The sequence below is a fragment of the Octopus sinensis genome, linkage group LG8, assembly GCF_006345805.1.
Source record: "Octopus sinensis linkage group LG8, ASM634580v1, whole genome shotgun sequence".
Taxonomy (NCBI): Eukaryota; Metazoa; Mollusca; class Cephalopoda; order Octopoda; family Octopodidae; genus Octopus; species Octopus sinensis.
The window spans coordinates 401,441-418,759 of record NC_043004.1 but is presented as its reverse complement, the minus strand read 5'-3'; the positions used below and the strand labels follow the sequence as shown (position 1 = coordinate 418,759).

The 17,319-nt window shown below is 39.6% G+C and overlaps 1 protein-coding gene across 2 annotated transcripts in view; it reads left to right on the top strand.

Moving 5' to 3' along the window:
• LOC115215024 (HIV Tat-specific factor 1 homolog) overlaps window positions 1–17,319 on the top strand; it is a 153,525-nt gene that overhangs the window by 86,471 nt on the left and 49,735 nt on the right. For both annotated transcript variants that reach the window (XM_036505202.1, XM_029784151.2), the window contains exons 2-6: window positions 4,150–4,320; window positions 6,220–6,412; window positions 10,105–10,307; window positions 11,745–11,914; window positions 14,263–14,359. In XM_036505202.1, the coding sequence (XP_036361095.1) occupies window positions 4,165–4,320; window positions 6,220–6,412; window positions 10,105–10,307; window positions 11,745–11,914; window positions 14,263–14,359 (819 nt within the window). In that variant the 5' untranslated portion in view covers window positions 4,150–4,164. The remainder of the gene's footprint in view (window positions 1–4,149; window positions 4,321–6,219; window positions 6,413–10,104; window positions 10,308–11,744; window positions 11,915–14,262; window positions 14,360–17,319) is intronic.

The window sequence follows — 17,319 nt, the reverse complement described above, 5'->3', positions numbered from 1 at the left end:
TAGTTCCGTCTTTCAAAATTCCCATTTTGTTTTTCACACATTCACTTATGTAGGTTTGAATAAGCATTTTCTGGAAAACATGTTTCAGTTTCCAGAAGCATGTTAAACTATTTAAAATATTAGAAAAAAATTCCTTGCTCTACTGTGGATCCCTGATTTACTATTTTGCTTGCATGCCCCTCTGCAATCTTATATAGATTCCTAAGGGTCATATGGACCCCAGCTGAGAACTCTTGACTTAGATGGACAGCTCCTTTTTTTTTATTTTAATTAAAGCATTTGCTTGTTACAAAGTCCTTAGACCACTGAAAATGTAAGAGCTACTAGAATAAAATGGATGCTAGACAGAAGTCAATAAGTGACGATGTACATTAGACTTAGAAGGCTGGAGGTCATATTGAAGAGGAAAACAAGACTTTGGAAAGAAATTCCAAAGTGCAGTGGTGCGAGGGAAGAAACTGGTAGTGTAAAGTGCTTTACAACACTTAGGAGGTTGCACAGTATAGTGATGAGAACTGGATGCATTTCTAGTTGATCGCTGATAAGTTTTTAAAGGAGGAAGCAGAGAAGGGAGCTCAGCTGAACTATGTCCATGAAAATACTTATAGAAAAGAGACAAGGAAGCCACACGAGGACGATGAAGTCTTCTCTATGTAATATAATTACATTTATCCCTAGAAGCTTTAGTAAGATCATTTATGTTGAGGTCTCTTAGACATAACAGCTGTAAAATTGAGCTAAGTTGGGTATCTTGGTATGAGCTCTTTTAAAATGACTTAGAACTATAATCTAATGCAACATTAGCTGATCAGTGCTCCCACTGTTTACACCAGTGAAGTGTAGCTGTTTAATTGCACCTGTTTTGGTAGTTTGACTCAGACAAGAATTGTTAAGTATATTACTGATAGACTGTGAAACCCTTAACCCCAAATAATCTAAAAAATACCAGTTTATGTTTGAGAAGTCAGATGTGATTCTTTTATCTTTTACTTGTTTCAGTCAGACCACGGCCATGCTGGGGCACTGCCTTGAAGAACTTTAGTCAAACAAACTGAACCTGGTTCTTCATTTTCTAAAGCCTGGTACTTATTCTGTTGGTTACATTTGTTGAACTACTAAGTTACAGGAATGAAAACACATCAATACCAGTTGCCAGGCAGTGGCGGGGGACAAACACAGACAGAAGGACATGTCATAATATATATATATATATATTGTTGGGCCTCACGGAGGCAATGACCAAGACCTTTGGCATTATATCATGCTTGAGAAGAAGACCCATCAGGCTGAGCAAAATCACAGTCATGGCAGATATTGGTGTCAGTCAAAGGGCATCTGTGCCGGTGGCATGTAAAAACACCTATTACACTCTCAGAGTGGTTGGCATTAGGAAGGGCATCCAATGATAGAAAACTATGCCAAATCAGACTGGAGCCTGGTGCAGCCTTCCAGTGTGCCAGCCCAGTCAAACCGTCCAACCCATGCCAGCATGGACAATGGACGTTAAATGACGATGATATATATGTATATATATACATATATATACCCCCCCCCCCACACACACACATATATATATATATATACACACACATGACAGGTTTCTTTCAGTTTCCTTTTACCAAATCTACTCACAAGGGTTTGGTCAGTTCGAGGCTATAGTAGAAGACACTTGCGCAAGGTACCATGCAGTGGGACTGAACCTGGAACTATTTGATTGGGGAGAAAACTTACCACATAGAGAAATAAACCCAACAAATTTATCTGACAACCCAGTATCTTTAAGACTAGTGTGATTTGAGGGTGATTTAGCTGTTACTTCTAGGAGGTTGAATGACTGCATGGAGGCTCTCTACATAACGAATCTGTTATTTCATGTTTGTTGCTGTCGTCTTGATCGTTATTTGTTCATTTGTCCCATTGTGTATGAGAGTCAGTCAGCTTCTGCCACCCATCATTTCATTTCTTTCCATCCTTTGCACATCTGCTTTCAGTGAGCATGTTTTCTCATCATACTTTGTACACAAACATTATACAATCTACTGAGAGATAGTGATAGATAGATAGATAGATAGATAAACAGAGAGTGAGAGAGAGAGAGAGAGTCTCTTTGCTGCCAGCAGAGTTAAACTCCCTAAACTTTTCCTACCCTAATCTTAGCTTTGGCTCTAATGCTTTAGGAGCATTCACCTCCATTGTTAATTAAGATCACTCAGGTAACAGAAGAAACCAAGAACTTCTCGGGAGCTTTCATATCTCTGGTGCTCATTCTATTAACTACTGCTATTACTACTGTTAACTATTTTTTTTATTCCATATATAAAAAGTATGATTTTAATACTGAAGCGGACATTACATCTTTCGAAATTTCGAAAATTAAAGGGAAGTAACTCCATACATTAGAGTAGCCGTTATGTTGGGTTTATTGTCAAAACCCTCACTCATGGTTTTCTGATAGTCTAAGCTTAATTGGATTTCTACCTGCCAAGTGGAAGTACTGTCAACTTTCTCTTCTTCCCATGGTTGAAGCAATAAATACTTGTCATATACTCAGAAGCAATAAATACTTGTCATATACTCAGCTGAATTCAGCCATATTTTTAGTGATGTCAGAAAAAAAAATGTTATCTACACTTTGATAGATGTTGCTGTATGGTTCAGAAGCTTGCTTGCCAAATGCGTGGTTTTGGGTTCAGCATCTTTGGCATTTGCCTTTTACTCTTGGACTGAGCAAAGCCTTCTTTCGTGTGGATTTGGTAGACGGAATCTGAAAAGAGCCTGTTGTGTGTGTACGTACATTTTTGCGCTTGTGTTTACCCGTGTCTAAATATTGTGTGTGTGGTGTGTATGTGTGTGTGTATATATATATATACAAAGGAATACAAAAAATCGGTCAAGAATGCAAAACATCCAGACAGCTACAAAATATCCAGACATGATAAAATAAAGGGACAAGAAAAAACCCGGATGGGTCATTTGAAGTTTTCTTTCTTCAGTCAAGTTCCAGATTATCTTTGCAATTTCAGCTGATTATACGGACAGAAAAAAATGACTCGTCCGTGTTTTTTCTTATCCCCTTTTTTGTATCATCTAGTTGTCTGGATGTTTTGCGTTCTTGACCCTTTTTTGTATTCCTTTTTATATACATATCGCGGTGTATGTACACTTTGGTCTCTTATACACACACACACACACACACACACATGTATATATGCATACACAACACACCACACACACACTCTGTCTATATCATTCAGTTTCAAGCTACCAAGTTCATTTGCAAAGCTTTGGTTAGACCGAGGCTATAGTAGAAGACCCTTGCCTAAGCCATGCAGTGGGACTGAACCTGAAATCATGTGGTTGGGAAGCAAATTTCATACCACACCACCACACTCACACCCATCATCATTTAGTGTCTGCTTTCCATGCTAGCCAGGGTTCGATGGTTTGACTGGAACCGGGAAGCTGGAGAACTTCTCCAGGTTCCAGTCTAATTTTGGCTTAGGTTCTACAGCTGGATGCCCTTCCTAACTCCAACCACTCCAAAATGTAGTGAGAGCCTATAACGTGCCACTGGCATGGGTGCTTTTTCGTGTCACTGGCACTAACCTGGCTTGACAAGCCTTCTCAAACACAGCAAAGCGTCAAAGGTCACAATCATTTGTCATTGCCTCTGTGAGACCCAACATTCGAAGATCATGCCTCACCACCTCGTCTCATAACTTCCTGGGTCTACCTCTTCCGCAGGTATCTTCCACAGTTAGACATCAGCACTTCTTTGTACAGCTGTACTCATCCATATACATTACATGATCATACCAGTGCAGTTGCCACTCTTGCACACAACATCTGATGCCCCTTGCTCCCAATTTTTCTCTTAAGACGCTTACATTGGTGTATATGCACTCTGACATTGCACATCCAGCCGAGCATACTAGATTCATTTCTTTCAAACCTTTGCATGTCATCTGCAGTCACAGCCCATGTTTCACTGCCATGTAGCATGGCTGTTTGGACACAGGTATCATACAATCTGTTTTTTACTCTAAAGGAGAGGCCCTTTGTTGCCAACAAAGGTAGAAGCCTTATAACTTATATTTGGCGGTTCAGTTATTAGTGAAGGCTTTTTTTTCCCCCCATTTTCATTTCTAGAATGTAAACTGAAGGATGGATACTACTGATTTTGATGAACAACTACGACAACAAGAACTTGAAAAACAAGGAAAACTTGAACCTCAAGAAAGTTCTTCTGCAATTACTTATACAGACAAAGATGGGACCGTGTATGAATGGGATTTTAAACAGAAAGTGTATGTGCCTAAGGTAAGTGCTGCTGTCTGTCTTCATCATCATCATTATTTAATGTCCATTGTCCTTGCCAGCAGGGCCTGGACAGTTTGACCTGGGCTGGTAAGTTGGAAGGCTGCACTAGACTCCAATCTGATTTAGCTTGGTTTCTACCACTTGATGTCTTTCCTAACGCCAACCACTCCAAGAGTGCAATGAGTGCTTTTATGTGCCACCAGTATGGGTGCCATTTGCTTGACACCAGTATCTGTCACAACTGCGATTTTACTTGGCTTGATGGGTCTTCTTCTCAAGCATGGCATAATGCCAAAGGTCAAAGGTCTTGGTCATTTGTCATTGCCTCCATGATGCCCAACACTCAAAAGGAGATTTCCATGTGCCACTGGCATTGGCAACTTTGTCTAACCCTTTAGTATTCAGATTATTCTGTCAAATGTAATGCTTATTTATTTGTACCAGTTGGTCCCATGAATATTTCATGCAATTCATGGTAAACTTATTGGGTTATTTTTGAAAACTTTATCCAAAAAACCTGAGAGCGTAGCCTGTATTGTGTCTGTATCAAAAGATAATCGCTCATCTGCTAATCGTTGAAAAACGAAGGGAATTGGAACATGATTCATCATCGTCATCATCACCATCATTTAACCTTTGTTTTCCATGCTGGCATGGGTTGGACAGTTTGACCGGGGTCTGGGAAGCCAGGAGGCTGCACCAGGCTCCAATCTGATCTGGCAGTGTTTCTACAGCTGGATGTCCTTCCTAACCCAACCACTCTGTGAGTGTAATGGGTGCCTTTTACGTGCCACCTGCACTTGGGCCAGAGGAGGCTGGCAGCGGTCACAATCGGTTGGTGCTTTTTACGTGTCACCGACACGGGTATCACAACTACAATTCCATTTAATTTTTATTACTTTATATATATACACTTTATAGACTTAATACACAACACTTTCCCTCTTTCTCTCTCACTCTTCGTCTTACCCTCCTTCTCTCTCTCCTTTTTCTTCTCCTCTTTGCCTTTCTCTTCAAAGAATCCTGTGAAAGCATTACAGATAGGTTAAGTAACAGTGGAAAAAAAAACAGTTAAAAAAAATATATACATTTCACTCACCACCACCTCTCCCTCCCCATCTCTCTCCTCCCCTTCCCTACACTCCCTCATTCCCCCTTCAACTAATCACATGTAGGTGTTACAGACTGGCTAAGTAACGGAGGAACAAACTGGAAATTTTATAAGATTGCCTTGAATTAATCAAGCATTATCTCATAACCTTGAAATGTTTGATTCAGTAGTTTATTTCCAAAATGACATTGAAGGGTATGTGCGAGAGGTCAGATCTAGCTGGTTTGACCATAAAACAAGTAGGATATTCAGACCGGATATGGCACTTTAACCCTTTAGTGTTCAGATTATTCTGTCAAATGTGATGTTTGTTTATTTAAAATCATCATCATCATCGTTTAACGTCCGCTTTCCATGCTAGCATGGGTTGGACGGTTCAACTGGGGTCTGGCAAGCTCGAAGGCTGCACCAGACCAGTCAGATCTGGCAGTGTTTCTACAGCTGGATGCCCTTCCTAACGCCAAAAAAATCACATGGCAGCAGTGGGATGGTTTGAATTAATCATGCATTATCTTGTTTAGAAATTTCATTGATGTAATTTTTTAGTTTTAGAACGACATGGTAGGGCTGAGGTGAGAGGCGAGATCTGGTCAGTTTCAATATAAAACAGGTTAAATATTTTGGCCAGATGTGGCCGGTTTGAATGCTAAAGGGTTAAATGGTAAATGGCTTAACACGTACAAGACAAAAGACAAATATACACCACTGCAGTAATAAGTTGTTTTGCCATCCTTCTCTAAAATTTGGTAATCAAGCATGCTTACATGAATGCGTGACTCTCATTTCAGATTGATGAGGATTTCATTGCTCAGTATCAGATGAATTATGGTGTTGCTGATGCTGCGAATGTTACAGACAATAGTACTGCTGATATTGAATATAACCAAGACCCTCCCAAACCAGACTCTGATAGCAATGAACAGAACAAACCCAGTGACACTAGTGGCAAGTATAAACCAGCGCAAAAATCAGAAGATCCAGGTAAGGAATTTTAATTATATCCAATATTCTTTTCTACTTTGGGCACAAAGCCTGAAATTTTTGGGGAGGGGAGGCCAGTCGATTAGATTGACCCTAGTAGGCAACTAGTACTTAATTTATTGACCCTGAAAGGATGAAAGGCAAAGTCAACCTCGGCTGAATTTGAACTCAGAACGTAAAGACAGATGAAAAGCCACTAAGCATTTCTGCCAGCTTGCTGCCTTGAAGAGAAGAAATCCTTTTCTATTCTAGGCAGAAGGCCCGAAATTTTTGGGAAGGGGGCTAGTTGATGAGATCAGTCCTCAGTACACAACTGGTACTTAATTTATCAACCCCGAAAGGATGAAAGACAAAATTGACCTCAACGAAATTTGAACTGAGAACATAAAGACAGACGAAACGCCGCTAAGCATTTCGCCCGGCGTGCTAACGTTTCTGCCAGCTCGCCACCTTAATTATATGTAATATTATAATAATGCTTGGTATATGCATGTTTTTATGTTGTTAGGCAAAGTAGTGGCAGAAATGCACGAGCCAGAATTGATGAAATCTAAGAGAAATAATCCTTTCAAGACTATTTTTATATTTTAGATTAAACAAATAAGATAGTAACACATAATTGCTATTATGTTAAACTGTTGTATGTCCATCATCATTAACATATGCTTTTCATGCTGGCATGGGTTAGATGGCTTGAGTGGAACTGGTAAGCTGGAGAGCTACACCAGGTTCCAGTCTGAATTTGGTTTAGTTCCTACGGTTGGATGACTTCCTAACGCCACCCACCCCAAGAGTGTAGTGGGTACCTTTTATTGACACTTTCTAACACTTATGGAAGCACTTTGTGGAGAACCTTCCAAACTTTAAGGTGAATCAGGGAAATGCTGACATTTTGAGACTGTTGTTAGCTTCAGGTGAGTCCTGATTAAGCAGACTTATGACCAAAAGCTTGCCCAGTTGTGACCTTCTCATCTTTTTGTAGAACATCATCATCATGTACATTTGACGGATACTATCTTTCTCTGGAAAAAGTGATATATTTTCAGCATGGAAAATTACATCAATACAGCAAATATAAAGATTTTCACTAAACTTCGAAATTTCCACAGTTGCAGATAAAATAGAAAAGATTAAAACAAATTGACTCCAATATTTATTTTTAAAGTCTGATACTTACTCTCGTCATTTATTGTTGCTGATTTTCTAAGCCACAGTGACATAAACAAACTAACGTTGGTTGTCAACCAGTGATGGTGGTGGTAAGACGATCACAAAGACACATGCATATATATATAATTATATAAATAACAAACAATGGATAGGTGTCAATTTATTACAGCTGTTTCCAACGAATGTTTTAATTGATTAATTACATCATAAAAAACCATTTTCTTTAGATGAGTCCACGAACCACAGTATTGGGAAGAGTTAAAAATATTTAAAAATCCACAGCAAGTGCATAATTTGTGATTCCATAACCTTCTGCAACCAGTGAAGGTTGTGGACTCACGAAATGTGTGCTTGCCATGAATTTTTAAAAAGATTTTAAAATATTTTTAAATGTGAAAAATTACTATTTGTAAATCTCACGAGAGATATTCGGCAACAGTACTTTGGAGTAAAGATTATTTGCCAACATAACATAGCAGTCCTGGTTTAGGACGAATGTTGCTGTAATTTAGCCCCAGGAGACATCATCTCCAGGTGGCTCTACAACATTATAATAATAATAATAATCATGAAATTATTGTATACGGTGCTCAGGCGCACCACAACTTGTCAGAAGTGCATATAAAGCATATGTAGTAGTGTACAAATGTCTGGAAAGTAAACAGTGTATGAGTCAGATACATGCTTGCATGTGTATGGAGGGGAGAAAATCAGGTGTAGTGTTGGCAAATCACAGGAAGCATGGAAGTTTTGAAGGATGCAGTGCTCCAACAACTAACAACTGATGCCAGCAATTTGTTCCATACTTTAGCAACTCTTATCGTGAAAAAAATGTTTCCGAAAGTCATGGGAGCTGTGCTGTTTTCTGAGTTTATAAATATGTCCAAGGGTGTTAGACAAGTGGAGTTTGAAAAGGTGCTTGGAGTTATTGTTTGTAAGATGGTTAATAATTTTATGGGTGTCTGCCAAGTCAGCTGCCAGACGTCGGAGTTTCAATGTATCCATGCCCAGGGAAGTAAGGAATTCAGAATATGGCAAATGCCTGATGGAGGGTATTCTCTTGGTTGCACGTCCTAATATTGTGGTTTGTGTATTCATTTGAAGAAAATGGTTTTTTATAACGATGTAATGTACCCATTAATCAATTAAAAAATTTGTTGAGAACAGCTGTAAGGAATTGACAGCAATCCACCGTTAGTTATTTATTTACCTATGATTCACCTCTCTTGGAACCGACTCCTCATGTGTTCCGAAGTATATTATGGACCATGTTTTTAATAGAATGTGCATTTCTGGATTAGCCCGATGACTAGTGATATACTCGGTAAGGTTCAAATAATTGTATGCATAACTTGAATATCTTTCTGTCTGTACTTTGGTACCAGCCATTGTATTCGCCTAGAGTTGCTGTGAATGCATTTTAATTGTTAATGTTTACCAATTGACTGAACTTAAGACTGTGTCTTGAAACAGGAATAAACTGCATTGTAGTTGTCTTGATAATAACTTGTATGATGTACTTATTTTTTTTTATTGTTTGTAAAACAAAATATTGCTGAGAGAATAAGAATTTCTAGAATTTTTGGGGGCAACCTTCGACTTTCTTTTAACCCAATACTTTACATACATGCTAAAACAAAAAGAATTCTTTAGAGAATTCTCTATGATTTTTTATTTTAAAGAAATTCAAAAATATACTTTGAAAGGTCCAACAGATTCTTATGACATCGTTAACTTAGTCATAGAATTATCTCCCTTGTATTGGCGTCCTGACGGCTTAAACCGATTATCTCCCTTATTCTTGTCTAACGTTGCCTTTTGATTTGTCACTCGATTACTTTTCTGTAGTTCTTATATATATATATATGTATATATATATATATATTTTTTTTTATAATAAATGGAAAATGCATTAAATGCTAAAAAACGTACACATAGGACAAACACAGAAGGACCCTAATTCTTCATCAGTTATCGACCGAAATACTAATTACTATTCTAACTACTTCTACTTTTTATTCTTATATTTTATTCCTTATAAACTGTGAATTTTATCCCTTGTAAACTATAAATTTTTCCTATCTAAAATATTCATACCTTGTCTCTGATGATAGAATAACCACTGCATGGATATGCTAACTCAGCCACTTGGGTTAAATCACAAATGAACTAAACCTCTTATGTTCTCTCTCTCTCTCTCTCTCTCTCACTCTATACACACACACACACACACACACACACACATGCACATATATATCATCATCAACCATTGTCCATGCTGGCATGGGTTGGACGGTTTGACTGGGCTAGCACACTGGAAAGCTGTGCCAGACTCCAGATGCCCTTCCTAATGCCAACCACTCTGAGAGTGTAATGGGTGCTTTTATGTACCACCGGCACGGGAGCCATTTGCATGACACTGGTAGTTTTTGAATCTCCAAATGTAACAATCTTTATTAAAAAAAAATCCAGTTTTTCTAAGCTTTTTCTCATTTTAGTTATTTTTTTGTGTTTTTTTTCAGGTTGGTTTCATGTTGATGATAAACACAATCTGAATGTTTATGTGTCCGGGCTTCCACTTGACATCACAGATGACGAATTTCTGTCAATAATGAAAAAGTGTGGTCTTATCATGCATGACCCAATGAAGAGGGCAGCAAAAATCAAACTCTATAAAGACGATAATGGTCAACCGAAAGGGGACGGACTATGTTGTTATATCAAGGTGAATAATTTCTCTTTTATTTTTCATTTGTTTCAGTCATTGGACCTCAGCCATGATGGAGCACAGCTGTCAAGAATTTTTAGTCAGATGAAGCAACTCATCATCATCATCATCATCATTTAATGTCTGCTTTCCCTGCTGGCATGGGTTGGATGGTTCAACTGAAAACTGGTAAGCCAGGGAGCTGCATCAGGTCCTGATCTAATTTGGCAAGGTTTCTATGGCTGATGCCCTTCCTAACGCCAACCACTCTGAGAATGTAGTGGGTGTTTTTTTTATATACCACTAGCTTGGATGGCAATGACCTGACACTAGTGTTGGCTATGGCTATGGTCTCACTTGGCATGACAGGTCTTCACAAGTACCGTATATCGCCAAGGGTCTTGGTCACCTGTCACTGCCTCCATGAGGCCCCATGCTCAAACGGTGTTTTTTACCTGCCAGTCAGAAAACACTGGCATCGACCACAACTACGATTTCACTCAGTTTGACAGGGTCTTGACAAGAACAGCATATCGCCCAATGATTGACGGGTGCTTTTAAAGGGCCAGTTACTTGAGACTGGCATCGGCCATAACTATGATCTCACTTTGCTTGATGGGCCTTCTCAAGGACAGCATATATCTCTAATGGTCTCAGTTGCTTGTCATTGAGGCCCAACATTTGAAGATTGTGCTTTGCTACCTCGTCCCATGTCTTCCTGGGTCTACCTCTTCCACAGGTTCCCGCCTCCTCCGGTAGAGTGCAACACTTCTGCACACAGCTGCCCTCATCCATAACACTCCAGTATGTATGTTATTTTGAAGCCTGGTATTTATTCTATCAGTCTCTTTTGCTGAGCTGCTAAGTTATGGGGGAATGTAAACAAACCAACATCAGTTATCAAGTGGTTAGTGCGTGAGAGGAGATAAACATAAGGACATATGTGTATCATTATCATCATTCTTTAACATTTGTTTTCCATGCTGGCAAAGGTTGGATGGTTTGACAGGGGCTGGCAAGGCTGGAGAGCTGAACCAAGCTCCAATTGTCTGGTTTGGTATAGTTTCTATGGCTGGATGTTTGTCCTAATCTCAATCACTTTATGGAGTATACTGGATGCTTTTTACATAGCACCAGCATGGCTGCTTCTTACGTGGCACCAATATCATCATCATCATCATCATTGTTGTTTAACATTCACCTTTCATGCTGGCAAGGGTTGTATGATTTGACACTACACTCTCGGAGTGGTATGTATGGTCGACTGCTGGTCTTCCATAAAAACAACCCTAGGTCGTGTGTTCACTAGCAAGGTGACTTTCTACCCAGACTTGTACCCCAGAGGGTAACCTCTTAGGTGCACCCATGGTCATTCGTGACCGACGGAGTCGAGAATTACCTTAACATGGATTCATCAATATGAATTGTTTAATCTTGAATTTTTTTCTATTTCAGCCGGAGTCTGTAAGCCTAGCGCTGCAGATCTTGGATGGTTATGATGTACGAGGGAAAAAGATCAAAGTAGAGATGGCAAAATTTGAAATGAAAGGTAAATTCGATCCATCGAAAAAAAAACGAAAGTTAACGAACAAAGAAAAAAAGAAATTCAAAGAGAAACAAGAAAAGTAAGTCTCATATTTTAACTTAATTAATTTACCTTAATTAGTTTTTATGTAACAAAAAAGTTAATGAATGAAATAGTTTTTTAGCATTCGCTTTTCCAAAACTTGCATGGCTTGGACAGAGTTTGTTGACGCAGATTTTCTACAGCTGGGTGCCCTTCCTGACACCTACCCTCACCTGTTGCTATAAATGTTAATATTTCCCCATGGTGGTGATCTGGCTGAATCATTAGCACACTAGGCAAAATGCTTAGTGGCATTTCGACCATCTTTACATTCTGAGTTCAAATTCCACCAAGGTTGACTTTGTCTTTGATACATTTGGGGGTTGATAAAATAAGTACCAGTTAAATACTAGGGTTGATGCAATTGACTTATCTCCTCCCTTAAAACTGCTAGTCTTGTACCAAAATTTGAAATCAATATTTCCCCATGGTCGGACATGTTTTCACATATTATTGTAAATGAACGACACTGCTTCTATAACAGTGATACTCGTTTACAACTATCAGGCAATGGCAAGATAAGGAAATACAAACACACCACTCACACACCATACGCAACGTACACATAAATACGAAGGGCTCATTTCAGTTTCCATGTACCAAATCTACTCTTGAGGCTTTGGTTGGCTTCGGACTATACTGGAAACCACTTGCTCAAAATGTCACACAGTGGAACCAAATCTGAAACCAGGTGGTTGTGAAGCAAACTTCATCTCTACACAACTACACTTGGAATTTTTATAATTTTCTTTACTAACATATAAGCACAGGTGTAGCTGTGTGGTAAGAAGTTTGCTTCCTGACCACATGGTTCTGGGTTCAGTCCCACTGCATGGTACCTTGTGCAAATGTCTTCTACTATAGCCTTGGGTTGACCAAAAGCCTTGTGAGTGAATTTGGTATATGGAAACTGAAAGAAGCCCATCATGTGTGTGTGTGTGTGTTCCCCCTACACTGCTTGACAACCAGTGTTGGTTTGTTTATGTCCCTGTAACTTAGAATAAGTACCAGACTTAAAGAAAAGTGCTAGGATCAATTCACTCAGCTAAAAACTTTTCAAGGCTGTGCCCCAGCATGGTCGTAGTCCAATGACTGAAACAAGTTAAAGTTAAAAGAAAAGGCTTCTTTCAAGAATGAATAATCCTTCTTGCATTGCTGTCAGGCGTGAGAAAAGGCCTAGTCTTTCCTATTTCCTGTTCATTGTTGTTGTTGCTGTTGATGATGATGATGATGATGTTATGATTGATTTTAACCCAAAGATCTCAGTCGCTTACATACCATGGGCTCTGGGTAACTGGTCTTATGAGTCCTCAGGTTCAAGAAAAATAAACACGACAATCATCATCATCATTTAACGTCCATTGTCCATGCTGGCATGGGTTGGACGTTTTGGTTAGAGCTGATTTGGTATGGTTATCTACGACTGGATGCCCTTCCTAATACCAGCCACCCTGAGAGGGTAATGGTTGCTTTTACGTACCACCGGCACAGGTGCCATTTGCATGACTCCGGTGTCTGTCACGCCTGTGATTTTGCTTGGTTTGACATAATGCCAAAGGTCTTGGTCATTGCCTCTGTGAGGCCCAAGGTTCAAAAGGAACTTGGCCACTCTATGGCCAAAGCCTGACAAAATTACTAGTAAGCCTTAATTGTTGGTTAACCCTTTAGCATTCAGATTCCTCTGTCAAATATAATGCTTCTTTACTCACATTGTTTTGAATTAATCATGTGTTATATCATACTTTCATGTGATTGTTTATTTTTAGAATGACATTGTAGGTTAGGTGTGAGAGGTTGGATCTGGTCAGTTTGAACATAAAACTAGTAGAATATACGGTCCAGGTAGTGTCAGTTTAAATATTAAAAGGTTAAAATTATTTTACTTTAATAAAACTGCTAAGGGCCTAGAGAAAGCCATGAATGTCAGAGGAGGCTGGCAACGGCCACGATCGGTTGCTGCTTTTTATGTGCCACCGGCACGGATGCCAGTCAAAGCGGTGCTGACACCAGCCCATCATCATCCTCATCATCATCATCACCACCACCGCTGCCACCACCACTACGAATTGAACTCAGAATCTTGTCCCTTCTCTCCTTCTCTTTTTATTGAATAGGTATTGTTGTATTTTTCCAAAATCCAAAATTGCCCTCCTCACCAAGCAAGCTTGGTGAGGTTGCTGGTTTTGTCACAGCTAACCTAACCACGTAACAGGTTATACTAGGTTACACATTATCAGTAACATTGTGAAGCAACCTGGCATTGCATTTTTTTCATATATTTTCACATATTGATTGCACATTTAATTGATTGTTTTTAAAAAAAATATCTATCGTTTTTTTTTCTAGGTTGTTTGACTGGCGCCCAGAACCACTGCGTGGTATGAGATTCAAACGCGAAAAAACTGTCATTCTACAAAACATGTTTGAACCTAGAGAGTTTGAGGTTAGTAAATAATATATTTTGTACAGTTCTATATTTAAGAGATGAGGAATTATGTACACTATTTACATTATCATTCACTGCATTTTGTCCGAGAGAAAATTCCTCGCTATAAACAGAAAGCAGACGTTAAACAATGACGATGATAATAATGATCAAATACTGGGGCTGGTATAATTGGTATGTCCCCTTCCCTTAAAATTTCCAGCTATGAATCCTGCAATGGACCAGCCTCCCATTGTCTTGTGATCTTGGTCACTTAAATACTATGGGCACTGGGTAACCAGCATTATGTAAAAATAATTATAGAAAAAAATATCATTTTGGTCCTACCAGAGGTCAGTTGCTCTTTGTCCTGGAGTGGCTGTGTGGTAAGAAGTTTGCTCCTCATTCACAGGGCCCTGGGTTCAGTCCCACTGTGTGGCACCTTGGGCAAGTGTCTTTTACTATAGCCTTAAGCTGAACAAAGCTTTGTGAGTGGATTGGGTAGATGGAAACTGAAAGAAGCCTCTGTCTGTGTGTGTTTGTTTATCTGTAAAGTGATTGGCTTTAGGAAGGGCAGCCAGTTGTAGAAACCATGAAAGAGATGACAGTGAAGCTTGCCAGCAATCTTCTGACTTTCTAGATCATGTCAAATCGTCCAGCTCCTGCCAGCATGGAAAACAGACATTAAATGATGATAATATATATGTGTGTGTATATATATATGAGGGCGGCGAGCTGGCAGAATTGTTAGCACGCCGGGTGAAATGCTTAGTGGTATTTCTTTTGTCATTACATTCTGAGTTCAAATTCTGCCGTGGTCAACTTTGCCTTTCATCCTTTCAGGGTCGATTAAATAAGTACCAGTTACGTACCAGAGTCGATGTAATTGGCTTAATCCGTTTGTCTGTCCTTGTTTGTCCCCTCCATGTTTAGCCCCTTGTGGCCAATAAAGAAATAATATATAATGCATACATGTCTTCGTGATTGTTTAATGCCACCCTTTGACAATTGGTGTTGGTTTGTTTACCTCACCATAACTTAGCTCTTTGGCAAAAGAGACCGATAAAGTACCAGATTTTAAAAATATGAATATGGGCGGGGCAGGCAGGGGTGTCGATTTGTTTGACTAAACCCTTGGAGCAGTGCCCCAGCATGGCCACAGTCCAGTGACTGAAGCAAGTAAACTGTAAAGATAATAAAATACTGGAAAAAAAAAAACCTGCAAACCAGACTTGAAAATTGTTTTATGGAACGTTGACCTGGTCCTCCATGTCACTGACTCCTAAATATAAACTGTTTCTGCATAAATATTGTGTTAGTATTTCACTGTTTATAATTACGTATGGATCTAAATGATGATGTTTACAATATTGGAGAGATGGCTTGGGGGAAGTGAAGTGAGTCGACACAGAAACGACAGAGTTGGCAGCCAGACGCTGAAAGGTTTTAACACTATTTCATTTTTGCCCTGCTTTGTTTGGAGGTGGTGGTCATGTGATGGTGAGTGGTTTGCTAACTTTTGCCTTTGGTTCTTTGGAGGTAGTGAATGGTTGAAGGTGAAGTGCCGTAAATGGAATAAACACCCCCCAAAAAACATACATCTGTACTTTTTCTTTATTTTATTCATTTATAATATTTGGGGGGACCAAGGCGTTATTAGTTACAGATATTCCAGTGTAACAATGTACCCCTCCCCCATTATCATCATCATCATCATCATCACCATCATCTGTATTATCATTTAATGTCAAGTTTTCCCTGCTGGTATGGGTTGGACAGTTTGAAAGGAACTGACAAGGTCGGGAGCAGTACCAAGCTGCAGTGTCTGTTTTAGCATGGTTTCTATAGGCAGAATGCCCTTCCTAATGCTAACCACATTACAGAGTGTTTTTTGCATGGCGCATCACTGACAGGGCCACCAGGTACTTTGCATGACAAAACAAAAGAAAGATATAGTCTTACAGCTGTTTCTGGCCCACGAGGTCAGTTCATCTGGCCTGCTGCTGCTCTGTACCTTTTGTGTAAGTACCTGCATTTGCCTCTGGTATGGCATCAGTGTTTGCAACAACTTATGTCTGTGAGCAAACATCCTCCTCATCATTATCGTCGTTTAGCGTCCGCATTCCATGCTGGCATGGGTTGGACGGTTTGACTGATGGCTGGCAAGCCAGGAGGCTGTACCAGGCTCCAATCCGATCTGGCAATGTTTCTACAGCTGGATGCCCTTCCTAACACCAACCTCTCTGAGAGTATAGTGGGTGCTTTTTACGTGCCACCAGCACGAGGGCCAATCAGGCGGTGAAGTCAACACATTGAACGAGGTTGACTAATAAACATTTGAAAGCATTTCTCTTGGTTGGATGCAGCAATTCCAAAGCAAATATTGATGAGATCTTCAAAAGCTATACACCAGTTTCATGAATCTCACTAACCCCTTTTTGTTGCTTAGTTTGTGAGATTCGGATTTGTGCACACTGGGTGTGATATAACTATCTTATTGCTAACGTCACCTTCTTTGACAACCTTTTGGTAAATAGATATGTTGGTTGTCTTTATTTCTTTTGTGTATTGATTGTATTGTATTGAGCAAAATGGTTATGCAACCTGGTGCTTCTCATTCCCTCAGTTATATGGCCCACTGTGAAAAACGTTTGGTGACCCCTGGTCTTGGCTAACAACTTCTGTTGAGTAATTAGAAATACCTCGTTTATGAATGAAGGGCATGGTTCAGTGGTTAGGGTGTTTGTCTCACAATTAGAAAGTCAGGAGTTCAGTTCCCAGTGGCGTGTTGTGTTCTTGAGCAAGACACTTCATTTCATGTTGTTCTAGTCCACACAGCTGGCAAAAATGAGTTGTACCTGTTGTAATTCACGTTCAGTGTAATGCTGAATCTCCCTGAGAACTACAGGGTACATGTGTCTGTGGAGTGCTCAACCACTTGCTGTTAATTTCCCGAGCAGGCTGTTCCGTTGACTGGA